The sequence below is a fragment of the Aegilops tauschii genome, chromosome 4 (assembly GCF_002575655.3).
Source record: "Aegilops tauschii subsp. strangulata cultivar AL8/78 chromosome 4, Aet v6.0, whole genome shotgun sequence".
NCBI classification, from domain to species: Eukaryota; Viridiplantae; Streptophyta; class Magnoliopsida; order Poales; family Poaceae; genus Aegilops; species Aegilops tauschii.
In genome coordinates, this window is record NC_053038.3 from 98,214,210 (window position 1) to 98,234,678 (window position 20,469).

General features: G+C 47.2%; 3 protein-coding genes and 2 pseudogenes across 6 annotated transcripts; 1 reads left to right on the plus strand and 4 right to left on the minus strand.

Moving 5' to 3' along the window:
* Positions 1-1,042: 1,042 nt before the first annotated feature.
* LOC109763843 (uncharacterized) lies at positions 1,043-2,129 on the minus strand. The gene has a single exon (XM_020322705.4). It carries the CDS (start codon positions 1,850-1,852, stop codon positions 1,262-1,264), a length of 591 nt encoding a protein of 196 aa, XP_020178294.1. The 5' UTR covers positions 1,853-2,129; the 3' UTR covers positions 1,043-1,261.
* Positions 2,130-4,797: 2,668 nt separating this feature from the next.
* On the plus strand, positions 4,798-9,712 carry LOC109763836 (protein FAR1-RELATED SEQUENCE 11). Of its 3 annotated transcripts, XM_073496354.1 has the most exons (9): positions 4,798-5,150; positions 5,268-5,495; positions 6,313-6,576; positions 6,683-7,373; positions 7,472-7,572; positions 7,944-8,027; positions 8,139-8,326; positions 8,402-8,689; positions 8,773-9,712. In XM_073496354.1, the coding sequence occupies exons 1-3, from the start codon at positions 5,122-5,124 to the stop codon at positions 6,416-6,418; spliced, it is 363 nt and encodes a 120-aa protein (XP_073352455.1). In that variant the 5' UTR covers positions 4,798-5,121; the 3' UTR covers positions 6,419-6,576; positions 6,683-7,373; positions 7,472-7,572; positions 7,944-8,027; positions 8,139-8,326; positions 8,402-8,689; positions 8,773-9,712. The 3 variants fall into 3 exon arrangements, with proteins under 3 accessions (XP_073352455.1, XP_073352454.1, XP_073352456.1); XM_073496353.1 differs by lacking the exons at positions 7,944-8,027; positions 8,139-8,326; positions 8,402-8,689; positions 8,773-9,712 and having other exon boundaries at positions 7,472-7,723; XM_073496355.1 differs by lacking the exons at positions 7,472-7,572; positions 7,944-8,027; positions 8,139-8,326; positions 8,402-8,689; positions 8,773-9,712 and having other exon boundaries at positions 6,313-6,586; positions 6,683-6,953.
* A 1,071-nt stretch (positions 9,713-10,783) lies between these two features.
* Positions 10,784-11,813, minus strand: LOC109763834 (zinc finger protein 4-like; annotated as a pseudogene).
* On the minus strand, positions 11,644-13,336 carry LOC109763833 (F-box/kelch-repeat protein At5g42350-like; annotated as a pseudogene).
* Positions 13,337-13,406: 70 nt separating this feature from the next.
* On the minus strand, positions 13,407-20,152 carry LOC109763850 (two-component response regulator-like PRR95). Of its 2 annotated transcripts, XM_020322712.4 has the most exons (8): positions 19,738-20,152; positions 19,467-19,628; positions 16,214-16,344; positions 15,734-15,847; positions 15,418-15,574; positions 14,871-15,303; positions 13,897-14,677; positions 13,407-13,764 (listed from the first exon to the last, which is right to left on the minus strand). In XM_020322712.4, the coding sequence occupies exons 1-8, from the start codon at positions 19,922-19,924 to the stop codon at positions 13,651-13,653; spliced, it is 2,079 nt and encodes a 692-aa protein (XP_020178301.1). In that variant the 5' UTR covers positions 19,925-20,152; the 3' UTR covers positions 13,407-13,650. The 2 variants fall into 2 exon arrangements, with proteins under 2 accessions (XP_020178301.1, XP_073352457.1); XM_073496356.1 differs by lacking the exons at positions 19,467-19,628; positions 19,738-20,152 and adding an exon at positions 17,077-17,249.
* Between the last annotated feature and the right edge of the window lie 317 nt (positions 20,153-20,469).

Sequence of the window (20,469 nt, forward strand, 5' to 3'; positions counted from 1 at the left end):
ATAATGTTGCTTATGTTGCCCAGATGCAAACAAGTTACGTAGTAAGCAATATCTCTGTATGGTCCATCTTGTAATTCAAATAATGCGACATGGCTGATTTGTTCAGGAAGGCTTTACCAGCTTTATATTTCAAGAAATATGTTCATGGAATTGGTATGCGACGACTTTGAAGTTTGCAAGAATCATGGGGAATACCTTCCTAAACTTTTCTTGTTTAAAGCATCCTATGACACTCCTTTTTCCTTTATGAGTTTACTTTACATGTTCTCGTCAAGGTTTTTATTTAGGTAATATCAACATGAGTATTTTCTAGTTTCCCTTACCGGGGTTTATAGGAAAGTATATACGGCATAACTATTGTCCTCTAAACTCTATGGGTTTCTCATATTGAGTTAAAAGAGACAATAGCCATTGTATGTTCTATCATTTTCTTCTTATTTTTTTATTGGGTTTGAAGGAGTTTTAACGAAATATCGCACCACAAGTTTTTTAGAAGAGCCTTGATTTCACATGATGATGTTTATAAAGATAGCATAGACTAGGGGTGAGAGTGTGGTCAAGACTTAATTAAGCCATGTGTTAATTAATTATAATCTCCCATGTCCCTATTCATTATGCAGGGTTTTTTTTTTTGCGAATGCACTATGCAGTTACTTATACGAGGGATGCAACGATTCACTCGGTTCTTTCCAGGCCATCGTGTTTGTATGATGCTGCATCCCCTTTAGGCCTATCCTATATACTCGAGAAGGACAGTCAGGGCGCCGGGAAGGACAGGGGCAGCCATGGATGATTTTCTTCATCACAGGTAAACATGTCAAATTTTGATAGTCTGATGGTATGTTGTAGTATCGGGACGATGTAACATCGTTTACGTTGTTGCATGAGTTTGTAAAAATTTGAGATATGCTAATTGAGATGTTCGATTGTGAGATTGAAAGTTGGTCAGTGTCCGCCGACGCGAGGGCGTTTGAGGGATCGGATTTCCAAAGTCCGGCTGTAGATGCTTTAAAGGGACTAATTACAACCAAAATAAACAGTACTGTATGCACTTGTAATAGTTAATAATCAGCAGTACCATTACACCAGGAACGAATTACTAGACAGAGTTACAAGAAAAAAAGGAATTACTACTAGACAGTGGAAGTGCTGGTAGCTTCTGAATCTGACGAGGGAAAGGGAAAGGAAGTGACAGTACTGTACTATAAACACACGAAGAGTTCACCGGAATGTGCACGGCGACGCGACGGAGCCCAACACCTCACCTCCAAAAGGTGACGGCGGGCAGGAGCAGCGCGACGATGACGACGGTGTAGACGCTCGACGCGCCGCGGCTCCTGCTGCCCCCCGAGAGGTAGAAGTAGTAGTACGGGTTCGCCGAGGACGACGGCGGGGACGGCGGCGACGAGAAGTGCGAGGACGGAGCCGAGGGAGAGGAAGACGATGACGACCCGCCGCTGCTCTTCGGTGGAGTCGGCGACGGCGTGGACGGGGGCGGCTCCGTCGACGATGACGATGGGGGCGGCGGGAGCAGCAGAGTCAGATACGGCGGCGGGGGCGTGGACAGCGGGAGGATCGACGTCGACGGCGAGGGAGGCGACGGTGTTGACGATGACGATGACGGCGAGGGAGGCGACGGTGTTGACGATGACGATGACGGCGAGGGAGGAGCTGGCGGCGGCGACGTGCACACCGTGGGGCACGTCCCGCACTCGCTGATGCACAGCAGGCTCGCCTCCGGGCCTCCCGCCGCCGGCTGGCCCTGATCACCTCCGGCGACAGCCAGCTGAGCAGAACAACACGCCACCAGGAGGATCACCGCCACCATCGCCACCGCTCTTGGTCCCTCCATTGCCACTCTGACAGACTGCTCTCATGAGCTTGCTTGGTGCCGGTGGGGGAATGAGATTCCTGCGATCGACTGCCTGTGGGCCGGAGCTTCCGGTTTATAAGCCAAGAAGTGCAGTGCAGGAGAAGATGTGCGAAACTTCAGGTGCAAGCTGGGAGAGAATATGAGGAGCAGGGTGTAAAGAGAAGATGCTCCTCTCCTGGATTGGCACCAAACAATTGGTCCTTCTCAAGAAATCGGCCACCGTAACATATGTTTGTGACTGATACCTTGTCTCATGGAGCTCAAAAGTGTTGGCAAACTTTTGTAAGATAGAGTGGCAGGGTTGGTAGACTGAGAAGTGCATGTGTAATGGTCTGCAGAGTGCAAGGCAGGTAAAGCATCTGCAGAAGCCTGGTTGGTTGGAGAAAGAACTCGGGTGAGTTGCTACTCTATTAGAGCATCTCCAACAGCTGTGCTAAACAAGCGCCGCGCCGCAAATTTGGTCAGTTTAGCGCGCGCGCAACCCGGCGGGTGGCTCCAGCGGGCGCGCAATAACCGTGCACGCGGTATAAGGAGTTGGGCGCGCGGTCGGATTCGCTATCTCGCGTGGTGTATTTGGGACGCCCGCTTCTGGGCGCGGCACCCTCGAGCGCTCGCGCTGCACTCTCTCTTCTCCGCCTCCTACGCCCCACGCGCGCCGGCACCTCGAAGGCGAGGAGGAAGAAGCTTGCAAGGCGTGCGACGGGCGCGGCGGCTACCGAAGCGCCGGCGAGCTCACTCGTTGAGCCGGCGGCCGACGCGTACAACATGTTCGACGAAATGCCCCCAAGGTAAAAAATTCCAACTTTTCATTTTTTTTGTTATTTTTTCAATGCATTCACATATAGATAGCTTATTTGCATTGTTCAAAAAACTTTGTAGTCTCAATGATGATGCATACATGTCAACGATGGGTGTTGGCTCCAACAATTCGCATTGGTCTCAAACCAATGACATGCATTTCGAAGACCATGAGTTCGAGGTGGACGAGGAGGGTGAGGGCATTGTCGACGCACCGAAAGGAAGAGCGGGCAATTACACTAACGTCGATGACATCTTACTATGCAATACTTGGTTGCAAGTGTCGAGGGATCCATCCGTTGGAGGTGATCAAAGTAGAGATGCTTATTGGGGCGGATGAAAGAACACTTTGATGTTCACAACTTGAGTGGAATTGACCGCTCTGAGAGATCACTTCGGTCCCGGTGGTCGACAATCAACTCGGATTTTCAAAGGTGGGGGGCCTGTCAAAAGGCGGTTGACAAGTTGAACCCAAGTGGCACAAATGAGGACGATAGAGTAAGTGGCATTTCATACATGTTCATCATACTTGTTGTTGGTGCTAACTTGCTTTGTTTTCATGTAGTACAACATTGCGCAAAACTTGTTCAAAGAAGAGGAGAGGACAACCAAGAAGGGGGAGATCAAGAAAGGAAGGGTCTTTACCTTGCCCCATTGCTATAACGTGTTGAAGGATGATGAGAAATGAAAGAAACGTGAAGATTTGGATGATTTGCGTTTGAGCAACAAACGCAAGCGAACAATTAAGTTGGATGATGATGAGGAGGAGGATGATGCATCAAGTGATGACGGCAAGAGAAGCCCCACACCCAACTCGGTTTCATACTCGAAGCCAAAGCGACCGGATGGGTGCAAGAAAGACAAAACCGAAAAGAAGAAGAGGAAAGGAGATGATGAGCTCAAAAATGCTATGGAAGCTATTGTGAAGGCAAGAAAAGAAGCCAACGAGGTGAGGAAAATGGCAAGGAACCAAGATGCCGCGGCCGAGGAGAGGAGGGTGGCGGCCGAGGAGAGGAAGGTGGCTTTGGAGGAGAGGAAGGTGAGCAATGAGGAGCGAACTAGATTGTTGGAATGGGAGAAGCACTTGTTCTTCTTGGACACATCTAACCTCAATGCGGCGCAAAAGGAGTATGTCAATCTTGCCCGTGAAGAAGTCTTGATCCAAAAAAGAGCCATGGTTCGTGCAATGGGTGGCGATGGCCTCGGCGGAATGGGTGGCGGTGGCCTCGGCGCCATGGGTGACATGGGTGGCTTCGGAGGTATCGTGGGCGGTTTAGGTGCAATGGGAGGCATGGCTGGCTTTGGAGCACCCCCCGACGCTATGGCCATCATGGGAGGCATGAGTTTTGCTTCTCTCATGGGAGGCATGGGTGCACCTCCGGCGGCCATGGGCGGAATGTCTTTCGATGTGCCTCCTCGCACACATTCCCATGAAGATGCTGTTGAAGATCTTGCCAACACCATCGGAGCTTCACGTGATGCGGTGCGCGATGAGGAGAGGGAGGAAGATTCATCTTCGGAGGCGGAAGAATCGTCTTCCGAAGATGAGAATGAGGACGAAGACGAGGACGAGGAATGATGTGTCTTTCATTTGTGTATTGAACTTGATTTGCATTTTGAACTTGGTTGGATGAACTTGTGGGCATGATTTTGAACTTGTGGGCATGAACTTTTCTTCATCAACTTGTTTGTGTGAAATTTTATATGTCATGTTCATTGCATTTTGAATGTTCAACTTCATTTTGTGTTCAAAATGCCATATATGCAATGCCCGGCGAGTCGCGCGCGGTGCATTTTTTGCGCGCTGCTGGAGCGGCGCGCGCTGCATTTTAGCGCGGCTGCTGGAGCCAGCGCTGCGCGCCGCGCCAAACCAGGCGATGGGCGCGCGGCGCATTCGGCGCCTGTTAGAGATGCTCTTATGGCCTCAAAAAGTTTCGCAGCAGTTTCACAGAAAACTATTGAATTACCGCAAGAACAGGGAAAAGGATAACCCGCCTTTCAAACAGGGGCTTGAGATGAAAGAAAAAATGTTGGCAGGAGGTCCTTCAATCATCTTACATAGAGGAGGAAATACAGCTAAGCACAGGTGATCTCTTTATCTGGGCGGTAGGACTACGCTTCGGGATGTGTGGCGCTCAATTACAGAGGCAGTCAGTCATTCTTTTTTAATTCACATGTCGAGGGAATACCGTATAGAGCTGGGTAGTTCATCCTGCAGGAGATGAGGCGCGCAGCCTGCGCCGTGACGGCGAGAAAGCAGAGCCGTGGCTCGGGATTGTGTTTCCCGTCTGATCCGTGGCTCAGGAAATGCACTTCCCCGGCAGGGAGCGGTGTGGGCGCTAGTAAATGACCGGCGGAGTTGTCCCCCACCTCTGGATAAGGGTTGTTGGATCGCCATTGACGCCCTTGCAGATCTGCGGTGGAGCACATAACAGGCGGCGCTCGTTGCAATGGAGTTCCTACTGCAACCGATTAGGAGGTAAGAGAGATAATCCCCTCTGCGCGCAGCCGCCGTCCCAATACTTAATCTGTAGGTTCTGCTTCTATATCTTGGTAGTCGATCTGTGTCCTGACACACATAATCTACCGTCTGCAGCACCGCGGTGATGGAAGAAGTGAACGACAACCAGCTTGCAATGGAGCCGCTGCACTACCCGGCGATGGCGACTGAGGCTGAGCGGCTACCACCCATGGCGACTGGTAGCGTTGACGGGAAAATCTGTGCGGCCGAGGGGGGAGCTGTAGGCGAAGGGGATGCTAAACCGCAAGCATCTGAGCAATCTATTGGACAGATTGATCCCAAGACACCAGGCTGGACTCGCAGGTAATCTACATGTCAATGTTGCTTGCAGTACAGGCTCCTGGACTGATTTTGTGTGTACTGTAGATGGCATGGACTGATTGGCATATAGGCTGAGCTTGAATGCAGCAGGTTTTAGTTTCAGATATGTGTGGGAAGAGGTTGTCCTAAAAAATGAAATGTAGTGCTGCATTTATTGTTGGATCAGATATAGCAGCGCTTGATAAACAAATGAAAAAGAACCATTGGTATGTAAGGATGTCTTATGCGCATACTGGATTATGAAAGTAGGGATAAAAGATAGCAAAAGTCACCTAGAACATATAAAATGTACTGAAATAATTCCTGGATTATGGAAGTATGGATATAAGATAGCAAAAGTCACATAGAACATATAAAATGTACTGAATTAATTCCTGGGACAGATGAATTGGCATCTTTGACATATGTAAATGGTTGTTCTGCTCCTGCAATGGTTGTCTACCTTACAAATGTCTGTATGTTGCATTATCTGAGCTGTGGTTTAGGGTGCTAATCCGTGCTAAAATAGGTAACCGTTGTGACGGGAATTAGAGAATAAAAAGACAAAGGTTTCAGGCGTTGATTAGTTATGTAGAGAGTTTGTTCAGAAATAAGCAAATAAAGAAACAGAGAATTCAGAGCTTCTGCTTTACTGCTGCAACTGAAATAGAAACACATGGGTAGTGCCATCCGAGTGATCATAAGTAGCTGACTTTGAGAATACTGGTATTTATCAATGCAGCGATATGTATGTCATCGAGAATTTATTGAATTAGTATGAAAACCGTGCACTCACACATTAATTATATTAAAAATGCAGGGTTAGAATTGGAGCAGCTGCACCAGGAAGGGCACCTTGCCCTGGGCGAACCAGTGCCCTTGAGAAGGCAATACGGAGTTTGCTTATCAACCCGGGAACATTGTAATTGTCCCAGCTCTCGGTACAAGCTTCGATGCACTTGGATAGGCTTATGATTTTTACAATCTATACTCGTGGGAGAAGGGTTTTGGAATTAGATACGGGAAGAGCAGGCTGAATGTGGAGAGAACAAAATGCATGCAAGAAATCGTGTGTGGGTGTGCGGTAAGCATATGTAACCTCCATGTAGTACCATCTATTAATTCGATCTGATTTCTTCATGGGGATGGAACCTGAGCTGTTTCTCCTGCATCCACTTTGGTTTTTGCAGGGTAAACCTGGGGTGGAGAACACAAGGTCATGTCGATGCGAGTGCCCTGCCTTAATAAGACTGCTCCGACCAAAGGACAATGATTGGTACATAGCAGAGCATCATGAACAGCACAACTATTCATTGTCTCCGACATATTGTCAGACAATACACTGGCCGTCGCACAAGCATATTGATGCGTACAGTGGGGACTCGGTGGAGCAGTTGCGGCAGAACAATGTGAACCTGGCAAAAGTGCACAGCATCATCGGGAGTTTTTTTGGTTCAGTGGAGAAGGTACCTTTCACAAAAAGAGCTCTGAAGAATTTGTGTGGCAAAATCAGCAGAGAGCAGGCAGAGGACGATGTTAGGAAAACTATGGAGGTTTTTGCAGAATTGGGTTCACAAGATCCACATTTCACATACCGAGTCCAGGCAGACAAAGATGGTCGGATAACCACTCTTATGTGGGAAAATGGGAGCAGCAGACTGCAGTACACATTCTTCGAAGACGTTGTTACCTTCGATACGACGTACAGAACAAACTTGTACAACATGCCCTTTGGCCTCTTTGTCGGTGTGAATAACCATTTTCAGAGCATCATCCTAGCCGGGGTTTTGGTTCGTGACGAAAAAGTTGAGACCTTTGAGTGGGTTTTCACAGAGTTCGTTAGGATGATGGGTGGAAGTGCCCCTAAGAAAATTCTAACCGGTATGAACCTGTACTATACAAATTATCTTGATGGCATACATACGGAAATGATGCTTTGAGATGAAAGCTTATCTAACACGAATCTTGTTTTTGTGCAGATCATAACCGTTCGGTGGAGGTCGCCATAAAAAATGTGATGCCGCAGATAGAGCACTGATGGTGCAAGTGGCATGTCCTGAAAAAGGCCAAGGAATCGGACGCGGAGGAATTGATCCCGAGCTCATATGCTCCCGCATGAACAGTAAAATCGAAAAAAATTGAAAAAAATCCAAAAATTTTTTGGGAGAAACATTGAGAAAAGTTCTAAGTGCCTGCAAAAATTCGTCGTGAAATCACATTCCTAGAAGGCATGGCAAAAAAACAAAAACAGTACTCTCAAAAGGCTACTTTCAAAAGCATTTTGAAGCACTGAATTTGTTTTTTTTGCCACGCCTTACAGGAATGTGATTTCATGATGAATTTTTGCAGGCACTTAGAACTTTTGTCAATGTTTCTCTCAAAAAAATTGGAATTTTTTGAAAAAAAAAATTATATTTTTTCGATTTTACTGTTCATGCGGGAGCATATGAGCTCGGGATCAAAAGATGACTTTCACAAGGATCACTTGGTTCACTTTACACCAGGAAGAGCGAATTCAGGGCAGAGTTCCACAAGGTAGTGAATCACATGCTTACAAATCAATGAATTCGAGGATGCTTGGAAGATGTTGGTTGATAAATATAATTTAAAGACACATGACTACATGACCTAACTTTATGAAATAAGGTACAAGTGGGCGAAGCCGTATTTTAAAGGTGTTTTATGTGCTAAGATGACTAGTACTCAGCGAAGTGAAAGTGCAAAAGAATTATGTTCCTCCGGGTTGTCCAATGCATATGTTTGTGAAGAAGTACATGAGACTTCAGTTTGACAGGGAGGCAGAGGAGAACTACGAGGAGAAGCGGACACGAATAGTAAGTCAAAAATAATAGTTCATACTAGTAGGCTGGTAGTATCGTAATCACTGATTTGATGGTACTGCATTTCAGGGGAGACCACTATACAAAGCAAACTTAGCTATTGAGCGGCATGCTGGCAAGATATACACACGAGCTATGTTTGAGCAGTTTGGGCTCATACTGTATGAGTGCGGCGCATACCAGGTTGAAGAGCTTGAGAAGGGGAAACTTTACCTTACTATTCATATAGAGGCAGCGAGGAGGGAGAAGTGGTGAAGAGTGTCGTACAAGGTAAACGTTCTCGACGGAGGCGAAGAATTTGACCGCGAGTGCGGGCAATTTGCACACATGGGACTCCTATGCAGCCATGTTTTGAAGGTAAGATCAAGCTGGTGTTTAGATATGCAGATATAGTCTGTGAAGTCTATGATGAACTAACTGGCCAAATTTGGATTACGCAGGTGCTGGATTTTATCTGTATTACAGAGATACCATAGAAACACATAGCGAAGCGATGGACGAGGGATGCACGAGACATTCTACCAGCTCATCTGACTCAATATCATAGGAATAATGCACACAAAAATCCTTTCAGCTTCAGGCATTTCAATATGTACATGCACGCCATGGAGTTGGTGCGGATGGGTGATGCAAGTGTAAAAGCATATGAGAAATTCATGTGCCTCATTAAGAATTGCATGGTGGAGATGCAGCCCTTTGCAGAGATTAGAGATGGGTTAGAATTGGAGGACATGATTGTTGAGCATGGAGATGTAGTCAACCAACAAGCACCACAAGTGGCAATGGTTGCTGCAAGTGGTGGGGCAGGCATGGGCACTGTCAACGATGATGCTACTTCTGCAAATGAGAGTGGGAACAGACTGAGCGGTCAGTTGGCACCAAAGAAGCGCAAAGAAATGGGGCGGCCATCAACTAGCAGGGAGAAGGCATCATACGAGGGGTTGAGCAAACGACCCCGGTTTTGCACCATATGTCGCGGGCAAGGGGACAAGAGAACGACCTGCCCTGACCGAGGTGATGCCCCGGAACCTGTTCGCAAACCGTCTAGGTGCAAATACTGTGGAATTGAAGGTCACAGGCGAAACAACTGCCACAAAGTAGGTGATCTCAGGTTGGCTGGCATGTGAGCAGTGGCTGCAACCTGAAGAAATGAGAGATGTAGAATTTCACAGGTGTTCTTGAGTCATGGTTGCTGAATTTGTCATGTAGAACTGATGTAGTTCTGTCAGTACAAGTGTTCTTGAGACATGCAGGACTGATGCATGGCAACCAAAATAATAATTTGGGTTGGCCGAACAAGAGTATTGTACGCCTAAACTAGTGTGCATGTATGAGTTTTAGCACCAAGCTAATGTATGTTTTTCTGAAGTTTTAAACAAAGTAGTCTGGTTGTGTGAACACTGATCGTTTCTGTACTTCTGAATTTTTGTAGAATTTGTGCATGCATTCTGGAGTTAACATGAGAAGGAACGTGTCTTTGTGAACTGAATTTTTGTGAAACAATACATGCATTCTGGCCTTGCTTCAGAGATGCATGATTGCTTTCCGAATTCCACATATTTATGGCCTGGCATGCACACTCGGACTCTGTTTGCTTCAATATTTAAAAATGAGGAGAGGTGGCATGCACACTCGGACTCTGGCAGCATCTCGTCGTCGAATCCAGTGGACGCGGAGGTGAACAATATTTAAAAGTGAGGAGAGATGGCGCTGGATTAGCTGTCGACGAGATTGAGCGAGAACGGGAGGGGATGAATGAATCGTGCGGGGGAAGACTGGTAAGATGAGACGCAATTATGGATCGACAGCCACCGTTGGCCCAGAATCCACGCGAAAGCGGCCCACCCCGTCTGCGAACGTCTGAGCCAGAGCCCAGGTATCTCACGACGTAACAAGGCCGGCATGACAGACGTGGGCCACGGGAAACTGTTCATTAATAGATATACGGGAATACTGGCTAGGCTCTATACGCGAATGATTGTGGATCACGAGGCCTGCGAGCGGGGAGGATACCGAGCGCACCTGTGCTCGCGCTCAGAAGATCACTTTCGTAAGGAAAGCATAATTACATTGGGCATGCTCATGTGAGGAAGCAAGGCTTACTGACTATAATCTAGAGCTACTGTAAGCGAAAGTCATCTTTTGATCTCGAGCTCATATGCTCCTGCATGAACAGTAAAATCGAAAAAATATCAAAAAATTCTAACTTTTTTTTGAGAGAAACATTGACAAAAGTTCTAAGTGCCTGCAAAAATTTATCATGAAATCACATTCCTGTAAAGCGTGGCAAAAAAAAATTCAGTGCTTCAAAATGCTTTTGAAAATAGCTTTTTCTGAGTACTGTTTTTGTTTTTTTTTGCCATGCCTTCTAGGAATGTGATTTCACGACGAATTTTTGCAGGGAGGTAATAGCACCGCAGATCCTTGAACTTGTCTTGCATGTGATACTTTGGTCCTAAAACTTGCAAAAGCAAACTATCTACTCCTCGAACTTGTCCTAAAGGTGCAAATTTGGTCCTGGACGAATCAGATGCAGCCATGTGGAGCCAGCTCGGCCGAGCCGGTCAGCGTCGTGCATTTTGCATTTAGCCCCCTGCCTTCTGTTGATTTCAACCCGCAGTATACCTCGTGGCTGTCAAAGGATATCACCTGAAGCGTCAGGTCAGGCTCCTCGTCGGCTTGCCGCTGCTGCCCAAGCCCCAGGTTGTGGCCGGAGTGGAGGAGAGGGAGCACGCCGATGGTGGCCTGAAGCTGTCGGGGCACCCGAAGCTGACCTCCTCGTCGCCACCCATGAGGAACGGCATCGGGGCCAGCAACGCCCGCGCGCGCGCCGGCGCAGCAAGGGAGGCGGCTTCCTTGCTGCCGCTCCGCCTGCGCCGCCGCGGGGTGCACCGGCGCGTGCGCCTTGATGCCGATGGGGTACAGCACGAGCGAGCCATAGAGCTGGAGGGAGGCCACATCGGCGTAGCCGTAGGGGTAGGCCTCGAGCTGGTGCACCGCACGCCGGCCAGCGTGCGCTCCCGCCGGTGCGCGTTCTGGTGCCCGCCCGGCGCCTGCGAGCTGAAGAACTTCCCCTGGCAGTAGTTGCACGTGAACACCCGCCGCCGGTCCTGTCGGTGGTGCTCGATTTTGCGGTTGTGGTGTCGGCGGCGGTGACGGTGAGCGACAGGTCGAGGGCGAGCTTGGGGCGGGAGGAGGTGTTGGATGCCTCGTTGTTAGACGCCGCCTGGCTGCTGATGTCGGACAGTTGATCCTCACGCACCTCTTGGACGCTGCTGCTCTTCGTCTCTGAAGTTTGAACAATCTCTCTCTCTCTCTCTCTCTCTCTTCAAATCATATTGAACAAACTCAGCATGAACAATCACAGCAGGCAATGCAATGCAATGGAATGGAATGGCTTTACCGAGCTGCACATCAATCAGCAGCTCATGGCAACAAACAAATCATCAGTGTAAGTGGAAAAGAAAAACAGAGTACACATCGGCGATCTTCAGAGAAGCAGCACGGCCAAGGATTTCAGCCGGCAGGACATGGCGTCGGCCATGGCGGCCGCGTTCTCCCGGCCGATGCAGCTCCAGCTCTGCTCGCTGCCCGAGACCCGGCAAGCCGTCGCGAAGTCAAGGATCTTGCCGAAGATTCTGAACATCTCTACAAGTTGATCCTATCCTGGCCGGTGGCGAACACTGTTGGAATCCATGGGTGCGTCCGGGTGCGCGGACGCCTAGGTCCACTGGAGCAGCGGTGTCAAGCCGAGGTTCATCTCGAACACCTTCCGCACCACCTTGTCCCTTCTATTCGCCGGGTCACACCACGAGACGCAGCGCATGAACATGGACGCGCAGCAGACCAGCGCCGGCGTGTAGTCTCGGAGCCGTGGCGGCGGCCGGGACGTCTGGACGACGGACCATGAGCCAGCGTCGAGATGGTAGGCGACGAGCATGTCGGACTCGCAGTAGACGTAGAACGTGTCGCCGCAGACGTCGCCGGAGCATGCCAGGCCAACGTCGGTGGGGAACCAGGCGATCTCGACCCATTTGTCGGTCATTGGATTGTATATCTCGCCGGCCACGAGGGGCTCGTCCCATGGCCCTCGGCCACCCACAGCGATAAGAGCTTGCCTTGCCTGAGCTGGATGTTTCTCTTGCTTGGCAACCTTGCCGTGACCGTGAGCTGGGCCAGTGGAATTGGTGTCCTCGTTCAGTACATCCCTGAGACGGAGCCACCGAAGTGAGAGCCCATGCGGGTCCTCGTACACGGCGGAGGTGCCTCCCAGCCGGAACTTGCCGCCGGTGTTGGCGCGCCGGATATGCTTCTCGACGCGGGCGTGCACAAAGCTGCGACTGGCGGACATCTCAAACACCCCCAGCACCGGCCGTGACCGGGCCGGTCGCGCCGATGAGGGGGCTGGACACAATGACTACCTTCTACGTCTTGGTCTTGACAGAGCCGGCGTTCGACCCCTCGGAGCGGCCGTCGACAACGTAGAGCTCGTCCCCGACGCCCACGACGGAGAACAAGAACCTACCTTTGAGCGGGGCCGCCCCGACCCGGCGCCACCGGTGCGTGTCGAGCGCGTGCACGGCCGTGGCGGCGGACGCACCCCAGCCACCGTTCGCCTCGATCCCCGAACAGGAACAGCCAGGGCGTCGTGGCCGCGCGTGGCCCCTCTGGGTGCAGGCAAGGAGCGAGGCCAGCGGTTTATTTGACAAAACGTCAGGGGGGTATCTGCAAAATGGCCAGCGACGACCGGACCCGTCCGGCTGGCTCCACTTGGCTGCTCCTGATTGGCCCAGGACTAAATATGCACATCTGAGACTAGTTCGAGGACTACATAGTTAGCTTTTACAAGTTTAAGGACCAAAGTATCACATGCAAGACAAGTTCATGGACCTGCCGTGCTATTACCTCTTTTGCAGGCACTTAGAACTTTTGTCAATGTTTCTCCCAAAAGAAATTTGGAATTTTTTGAAATTTTTTCGATATTTTTTAAATTTTACTGTTCATGCGGGAGCATATGAGCTCGGGATCAATTCCTCCGCGTCGTACTGTAAGGATGTAACACACCACAAACATGTGACGGAAAATCTGAATATCTGCATTGATTTCCTATCCCCCCAAAGGGCTTTCAATTCGACACTTTACAGGCAAACCATGTCAATAAACAACCGACAAAGGAGTACACGGAACACTTGTACAAAAGGCTAACCCTGGAAGGAAAACTTTTGCCAGCCTTTCACTCTTACCAGTTATACTTTAAGTTCTCCTCCCTCGCCTGGGAAGCGAAGCATCAAAAGTACAGTCATGGATTAACAACATCACTAGTCTGTTTCCGCATCTTCCGTTGTTGTAGCTGACTTGAGTTTTTGGCTCACAAACTGCCCTTTGATTCTTGGCCTTTGCTCCGCAAGCTTCTTCCTGCTGTGATATCTAACCTGTAGAGCGAAAGGTAGACAGATAAAAGGGAATAGCCGTAAGAAAAACCAAGTGTTTGTCGAAAAGAATATACAAGTGCGCATACATGATTTGTGAATTTGCAGACTATTTAGGTTTGTCGAACAGAATACCTTCTTCTCGAAGCATCTATCTTTCCTTTTCATGCGGAATTTCATCAAGGCAGCTTCACGACGAGACCGATCACTATCCAGTCCATTGTAACCGAAGTTCTGGATGCCACTCTCATTGCCGCTTTCTGGGGCAATTATTGCGTTGGTGTTTGTATCAGTTTCACCGCTCACAGTCCATCCACGGATATCCTGGCTACAACTAGCACTCTGGTTATTGCGCTCTGCATGAGCTCTCAACAAGTCAATAGGTTCTCCCGATTCTTGGAGAATTTGTCTTGAATGATGCAACCGCTGATTTTCTTCTAGCTGTCTGTGTTCATCAATCTCTGACGGTTTACCAAGATTTTGATGGTAACTAGAATGATATGCATGCTGAATTCCCATCTGGTTGATGCCAGATGGATCACATTGCATAAAAGAAGGCTGTGTGTAGTATATCGGCGGCATAATTGCACTGTACTGGTACGGTATAGCAGCACCAACAGAAATTGGAACAGGTATAAAGCCATACGGAGGATGACCGAAATTGTCCTTTCTAGGGGAGGAACTGCTTGTGCCAGCATCTTCTCTTGCACTGCTTGAAGACGGGATGGCAGGACCCACTGTGCAACTGTCCAAAGGAGCCTGAGCTTGCATTGTAATCTTGCATGTATGGTGTTCATGTGAGGGCAAAGCCCCACTAGATTGAACATTCTTGTCATAAACAGATTCTTGATAAGTTAAGTGGACGGAGGGAAGAGACAGTTGCTTAGCTGATGGCTCTATTCTTTTATTGCCATACCTGTCATGTTGCAAAGCATGTGAGAGCATGCATAATAGAGCGCTAATCAGAATTGCACAGGGTATATGTGCAAGCAATTGCTAATATCAACCTCAGGGTCTAAAATATGAAAACAGTGTTCTCAATGAAATAAATGACCATTCCAAGCCAAAATTATTTGGATCAAAATTTAAAATAATGAACATGTAAGTACCTTGAAAAGGCTGAATAATTTGAGTGATTAAAATTATCCTTATCCCTCAGTTCTTGGTTCACATGACCATCAGAACGTTGTTGCTTTCCTAAGTTGACATCCAGCGAGTGAGAGGGGCAAGGCTGGGGATGGCCGATCGCAGCACCCTTTGAATTTTCATGAAGGGTATTTTCCATGACAGGCTTGACAGCGTTATTCTTTGTGACTGGAGATTTGCATTTTTTGCTAGATGTTGGTTGGGCAGTAGCCATAAGATCTTTGCCAGGATCACTTGGACGACATGAACTTGCATCAGCAATCCTCATGGCGTTGTCCATTATCTGTCCAGCAACCTTTGCAGAAGTAATGCCATGAAGATACTTGGAATGCACATTCTTCTCAGCTGAAAACACTTGCGGCTTACTGGTGCCACATGCATTTCCACTTGGAGCATCTACACAACACAAGGTAAAATCACACTTATTAGATGCGCAATTTACACACTAGATGGCCAATAAACCGAGCACAAGAACATCAAATAACAGAGAAGCATATGTAGGTTTCATACCATCAGTACCCTCTAATGCAAGTGCCTTTGTGTTTATTCTATCAAAAGGCCCATTCTGTATTTTTAGTTCTCTGGATGAGCTTGCCCCATTATGTGTCACAATCTCCGGTAATTTCTCAACAATCTGAATTTCAGTCTCCCTTTTGCTTCCAGAGCTCTGATAATCATGTTAGAAGTAATTAAAAAGAGTAACCAGAACTTTAAAGATTATGATAAACTAAGGTTTCAGTAAAAAGTGCTGGCTACAGTGATGCCATTCTAGTCATACTTTGATATCAGTTAGATAAATAAGGTATAAGCCAGCTCAGTTGCTCACCTGAGCATCACTTTCCTCGTCGCTGTTTTCTCCTGTCTTCGACCCGCTACCAGAATTCACACTTATATGGTTGCTGGCTGCATTGTTTTCTGATGCATTTAATTGGCTATTCATCTGAAATGGAATGTGCAAGGCCTAATTACACCTCAGAAAGCTAGGATAAACAAAAAAATATTCCTATTTGCTAAAAGCTTATACAACTGCATCAACAATATAGCACTCGTAATCTTGCACAACCAAAATCAGTGCACATTATACAGTTGATAATATTTTCAAGGAAAATGCATTAAAAAAGTATCAGAAATGACTAAAAGATGTAGAACAAATAGTACAATTGAAGAAAGCATTATTGTGCGTAGAAGAGATTGTGGTACTATCCGAGGTATTTCTTAAGTCCTCAAAATGGGACCCATCATTCATTCCCCATAACACAGGCTGCAAAAGAAAACATTCGGAAAGACTTCCTGAATGAGGACTTACCGAGTGCCGCCTCCACACATGTTGCCATAAATTACGCAATTCATTCTTCCTCACTGGCTTCACAAGGAAGTCCACTGCCCCATTCTGCATGCACTTTAGCACTGTGCCAATGGAATCTTGGGATGACATCACTGCACAGATAACCAATGAAGTGAATATTGAGTCCAAGAGTATTCTAATTTAAGACATCTCATGTTACACACTTCGTTACTAACGTCAGCAATACGCCCATCACTCCACTATGCCACCTGGCTGCTTACGTGTTTGTCGTATTAGGGGCAAAGTGATTGCATTCCCCTGAATGCACTCATCACATAGTGTGTAGCAGGACCATGCATTTTTCACGTGTAGTGCGAGACTTTTTTGTTATTTTAGTATAGATACATAGCATCTACTTATGTATATCCATAGCATCATATACAATAATCACTTAGCATCTTAGCAACGATGTGATTGCTCTCTTCCCACTATTTTGAACATGCGAACTGAACTACTATTAATTTAATTTCAAAATTAGCAACCTTTTTTTTGGAAACTTGAGGTCTTCATTTATTCATTTATAGGCAGTTACACACACTATGAAATAGTATGGTTCATCAATTAAACTACCTAATTAGGACCTTAAAATATCCATTTACCTATTAAAACTGCACCAATGTAAAGTTAGACCTTCAATCTCAATCAAACATATTTTTAACGTCAAATCGCTTAAAAAGTAGCCATAACTACCATATCAATTTTGCCAACAACTTGCTCCGAACCCATAAACTGCACCAAAATTAAGCTGCCAATTTATTCATGAAGAGATACCGCACAAGACAAATCTGTTAAAAAGAGTCAGAAACACAACACGTGGAGCATACCCATAGCGATACTCGAATGGAATCCGACAACGACAACGGTAATTCAGTTACAACTGAGAGCAGAGACGGACACCGACTAACAGTAGACGACACGGGACCCAAGCAGACCACCAAATCCATTTGCACTTAGTTCCAAATATCCAGGAGCAGTACCATATGTGACCATAGACAAAAAAAATCAGCCTACCACAGTTAAGCAATTAGCATTAAAAAGATATCCATTTATAGGCAGTTGGCACACTATGAAATAGTATGGTTCCTCGATTAAGCTACTCCCTCCGATCCAAAATAAGTGTACTTATTAAAAGTGTACCACAAAATATCCATTTACCTATTAAAAGTGTACCCATGTAAAGTTAGACCTTCAATCCCAATCAAACATATTTTTAACACCAATTCGCTTAGGCTAGCCATAGTGGTGGTATCTTAGCTAGTATCATGCACTTGGGACTAGTAAACATGCTGATGTGGCAGACAATTAAAGAAGAGAGAGAGAGTTAGAGTAACATAGGTAGATACCGCATCATAATAAATGCTATGCTACTACGTGTCATGCATGGAAATAAATAAGATCATATATGATACTAATCTAGCATATTATGCACTATGAAGGTAGTATCATACACTAGTATCATATGCATGATATGATACTAGTATATGATACTCCCCACTATGAGTAGCCTTACAAAGTACTCATAACTACCATTGTCATTCTGCCAAAAAAACTTGCTCTGATCCCATAAATTGCACCAAAATTAAGCTGGCAATTTATTAATCAAGAGATGCCGTACAAGACAAATCTGTTAAAAAGATTCAGAAACACAACACGTGAAGCATACTCGAGCAGAATCCGACAAGGACAACGGTGATTCAGTTACAACTGAGAGCAGAGACAGACACTGACTAGAGGTAGCCGACACGAGACTAAAGCAGATCGCCAAATCCATATGAATTTAGCTCCAATTATCCAGGAGCAGTACCATATGCGACCATATAGACAACAAAAGAAAATCAGCCAACCACAATTAAGCAATTAGCATTAAAAAATATCCATTTATAGGCAGTTGCGCACATTATGAAATAGTATGGTTCCTCAATTAAGCTATTCCCTCCGATCCATAATAAGTGTCGTGGTTTTAGTTCAAATTTGAAGTAAAACCACGACACTTATTATGGATAGGACCTTAAAATATCCATTTACCTATTAAAAGTGTACCCATGTAAAATTAGACCTTCAATCCCAATCAGACATATTTTTAACGACAATTCGCTTAAAAAGTACTCATAACTACCATTGTCATTCTGCCAAAAACTTGCTCTGATCCCCTAAATTGCACCAAAATTAAACTGCCAATTTATTCATCAAGAGATACCGCACAAGACAAATTTGTCAAAAAGATTCAGAAACACGACACATGGAGCATACCCATAGCGATACTCGAGCAGAATCCGACAACGACAACGGTAATTCAGTTACAACTGAGAGCAGAGACAGACACTGACTAGAGGTAGCCGACACGGGACTAAAGCAGATCGCCAAATCCATATGAATTTAGCTCCAATTAACCAGGAGCAGTACCATATGTAACCATATAGACAACAAAAGAAAATCAGCCAACCACAATTAAGCAATTAGCATTAAAAAATATCCATTTATAGGCAGTTGCGCACATTATGAAATAGTATGGTTCCTCAATTAAGCTACTCCCTCCGATCCATAATAAGTGTCATGGTTTTAGTTCAAATTTGAAGTAAAACCACGACACTTATTATGGATCGGAGGGGGTACCTAATTAGGACCTTAAAATATCCATTTACCTATTAAAGGTGTACCCATGTAAAGTTAGACCTTCAATCCCAATCAAACATATTTTTAACGACAATTCGCTTAAAAAGTACTCATAACTACCATTGTCATTCTGCCAAAAAACTTGCTCTGATCCCCTAAATTGCACAAAAATTAAGCTGCCAATTTATTTATCAAGAGATACCGCACAAGACAAATCTGTTAAAAAGATTCAGAAACACGACACGTGGAGCATACCCATAGCGATACTCGAGCAGAATCCGACAACGACAACGACAACGGTAATTCAGTTACAACTGAGTGCAGAGACAGACACTGACTAGAGGTAGCCGACACGGAACTAAAGCAGATCGCCAAATCCATTTGAATTTAGTTCCGATTATCCAGGAGCAGTATGACCATAGACACACACAAAAACCAGCCTACACAGTTAAGCAATTAGCATATAAAAATAGCTGAATCCCCTGCTTAAAGTAGCTGCTAGATAGCGAAATCGAGTATGTTTGCCAGATCGTCCTGACCCTTACGCCGCTGATGATAATTCAAGCTGATATGAAGCGTTAGTCGGACACCGGCGTCTTACTTATAACGGGGATGTTCTTGCACTCGTCTGCCGCGACGATCCTGGAGAGCAGGTCGATTCCGGAGAGCGTGGGCATGTTGACCTCCGTGAGCACGAGGTCGAAGGCGTACGCGCGGCCCCGCATGACCTCCCACGCCTTCATCCCGTCCGCCACCGCCGCCACTGGCGTCACCTCCCGAGAAGAAACACAGAGCCCAATTCAGCAGCAGGAAAATCGGCTGGCCGCGCGAGCGCGAGCGCGTCTAAGCTAGAAGAAGGAAGGCTGGCTCACCGCGGTACCCGCACTTGCGGAGGAGCGCGGTGACGACCTGGCGGGTGGAGTCGTCGTGCTCGACGAGGAGCACCCGGAGCGAGCGGCGCGGCAGGATCTCGTCCCAGCGGATCACCCCGCGCGCCGCCCCTCCTCCGGCCCCCGCCGCCGCGGCCGCCGGCTCACCGGCGTCGGCGTCGGGGGACATCTCCTCGTCGCCGTCCGTCGTGGGAGGGGGGAACGGATGAAAATATCTGCAGCCCGGCGTGCCACGTCACGCGGGGGGTGGGGGGGGTGGGGGAGAGGATCGAAGGGACGGGTGGAAATGGGCCAGATAATACCCACGAGCGCCGGCAGATATTTTTCCCTCCCCTCCTCCACTGCTCCGGTTTGTTTTCGGTTGGGGTGCTTTTCTGGGGTGGAGTGTCGTGTGGGTGAAACCTGAAGTGTTTCGGGCGTGATATTTCTGGTGCGATTTTGGTTTTTTCACGGGGATATTTCGCCGGGAGCTGGTGGCCTCTCGTTTTTGCCCGAGTATTTTAGTGGCTGCTGGCTGGTCTCGGACGCCACTTGTGGAAAGTGCCATCGAAGGAGAACAGACAGCTGGGCACGAGGAACGGTGGAAAGATCACGACTTAAAAAAATAAAAAGGAAAGATCTACTAGGAGTGTCATCCATCCATACATGACAGACGGTGCCTGGTTTCTTTACGGACAAGTCCTCGAAGAACTACGTGGGCTACAGTTGGCCGGC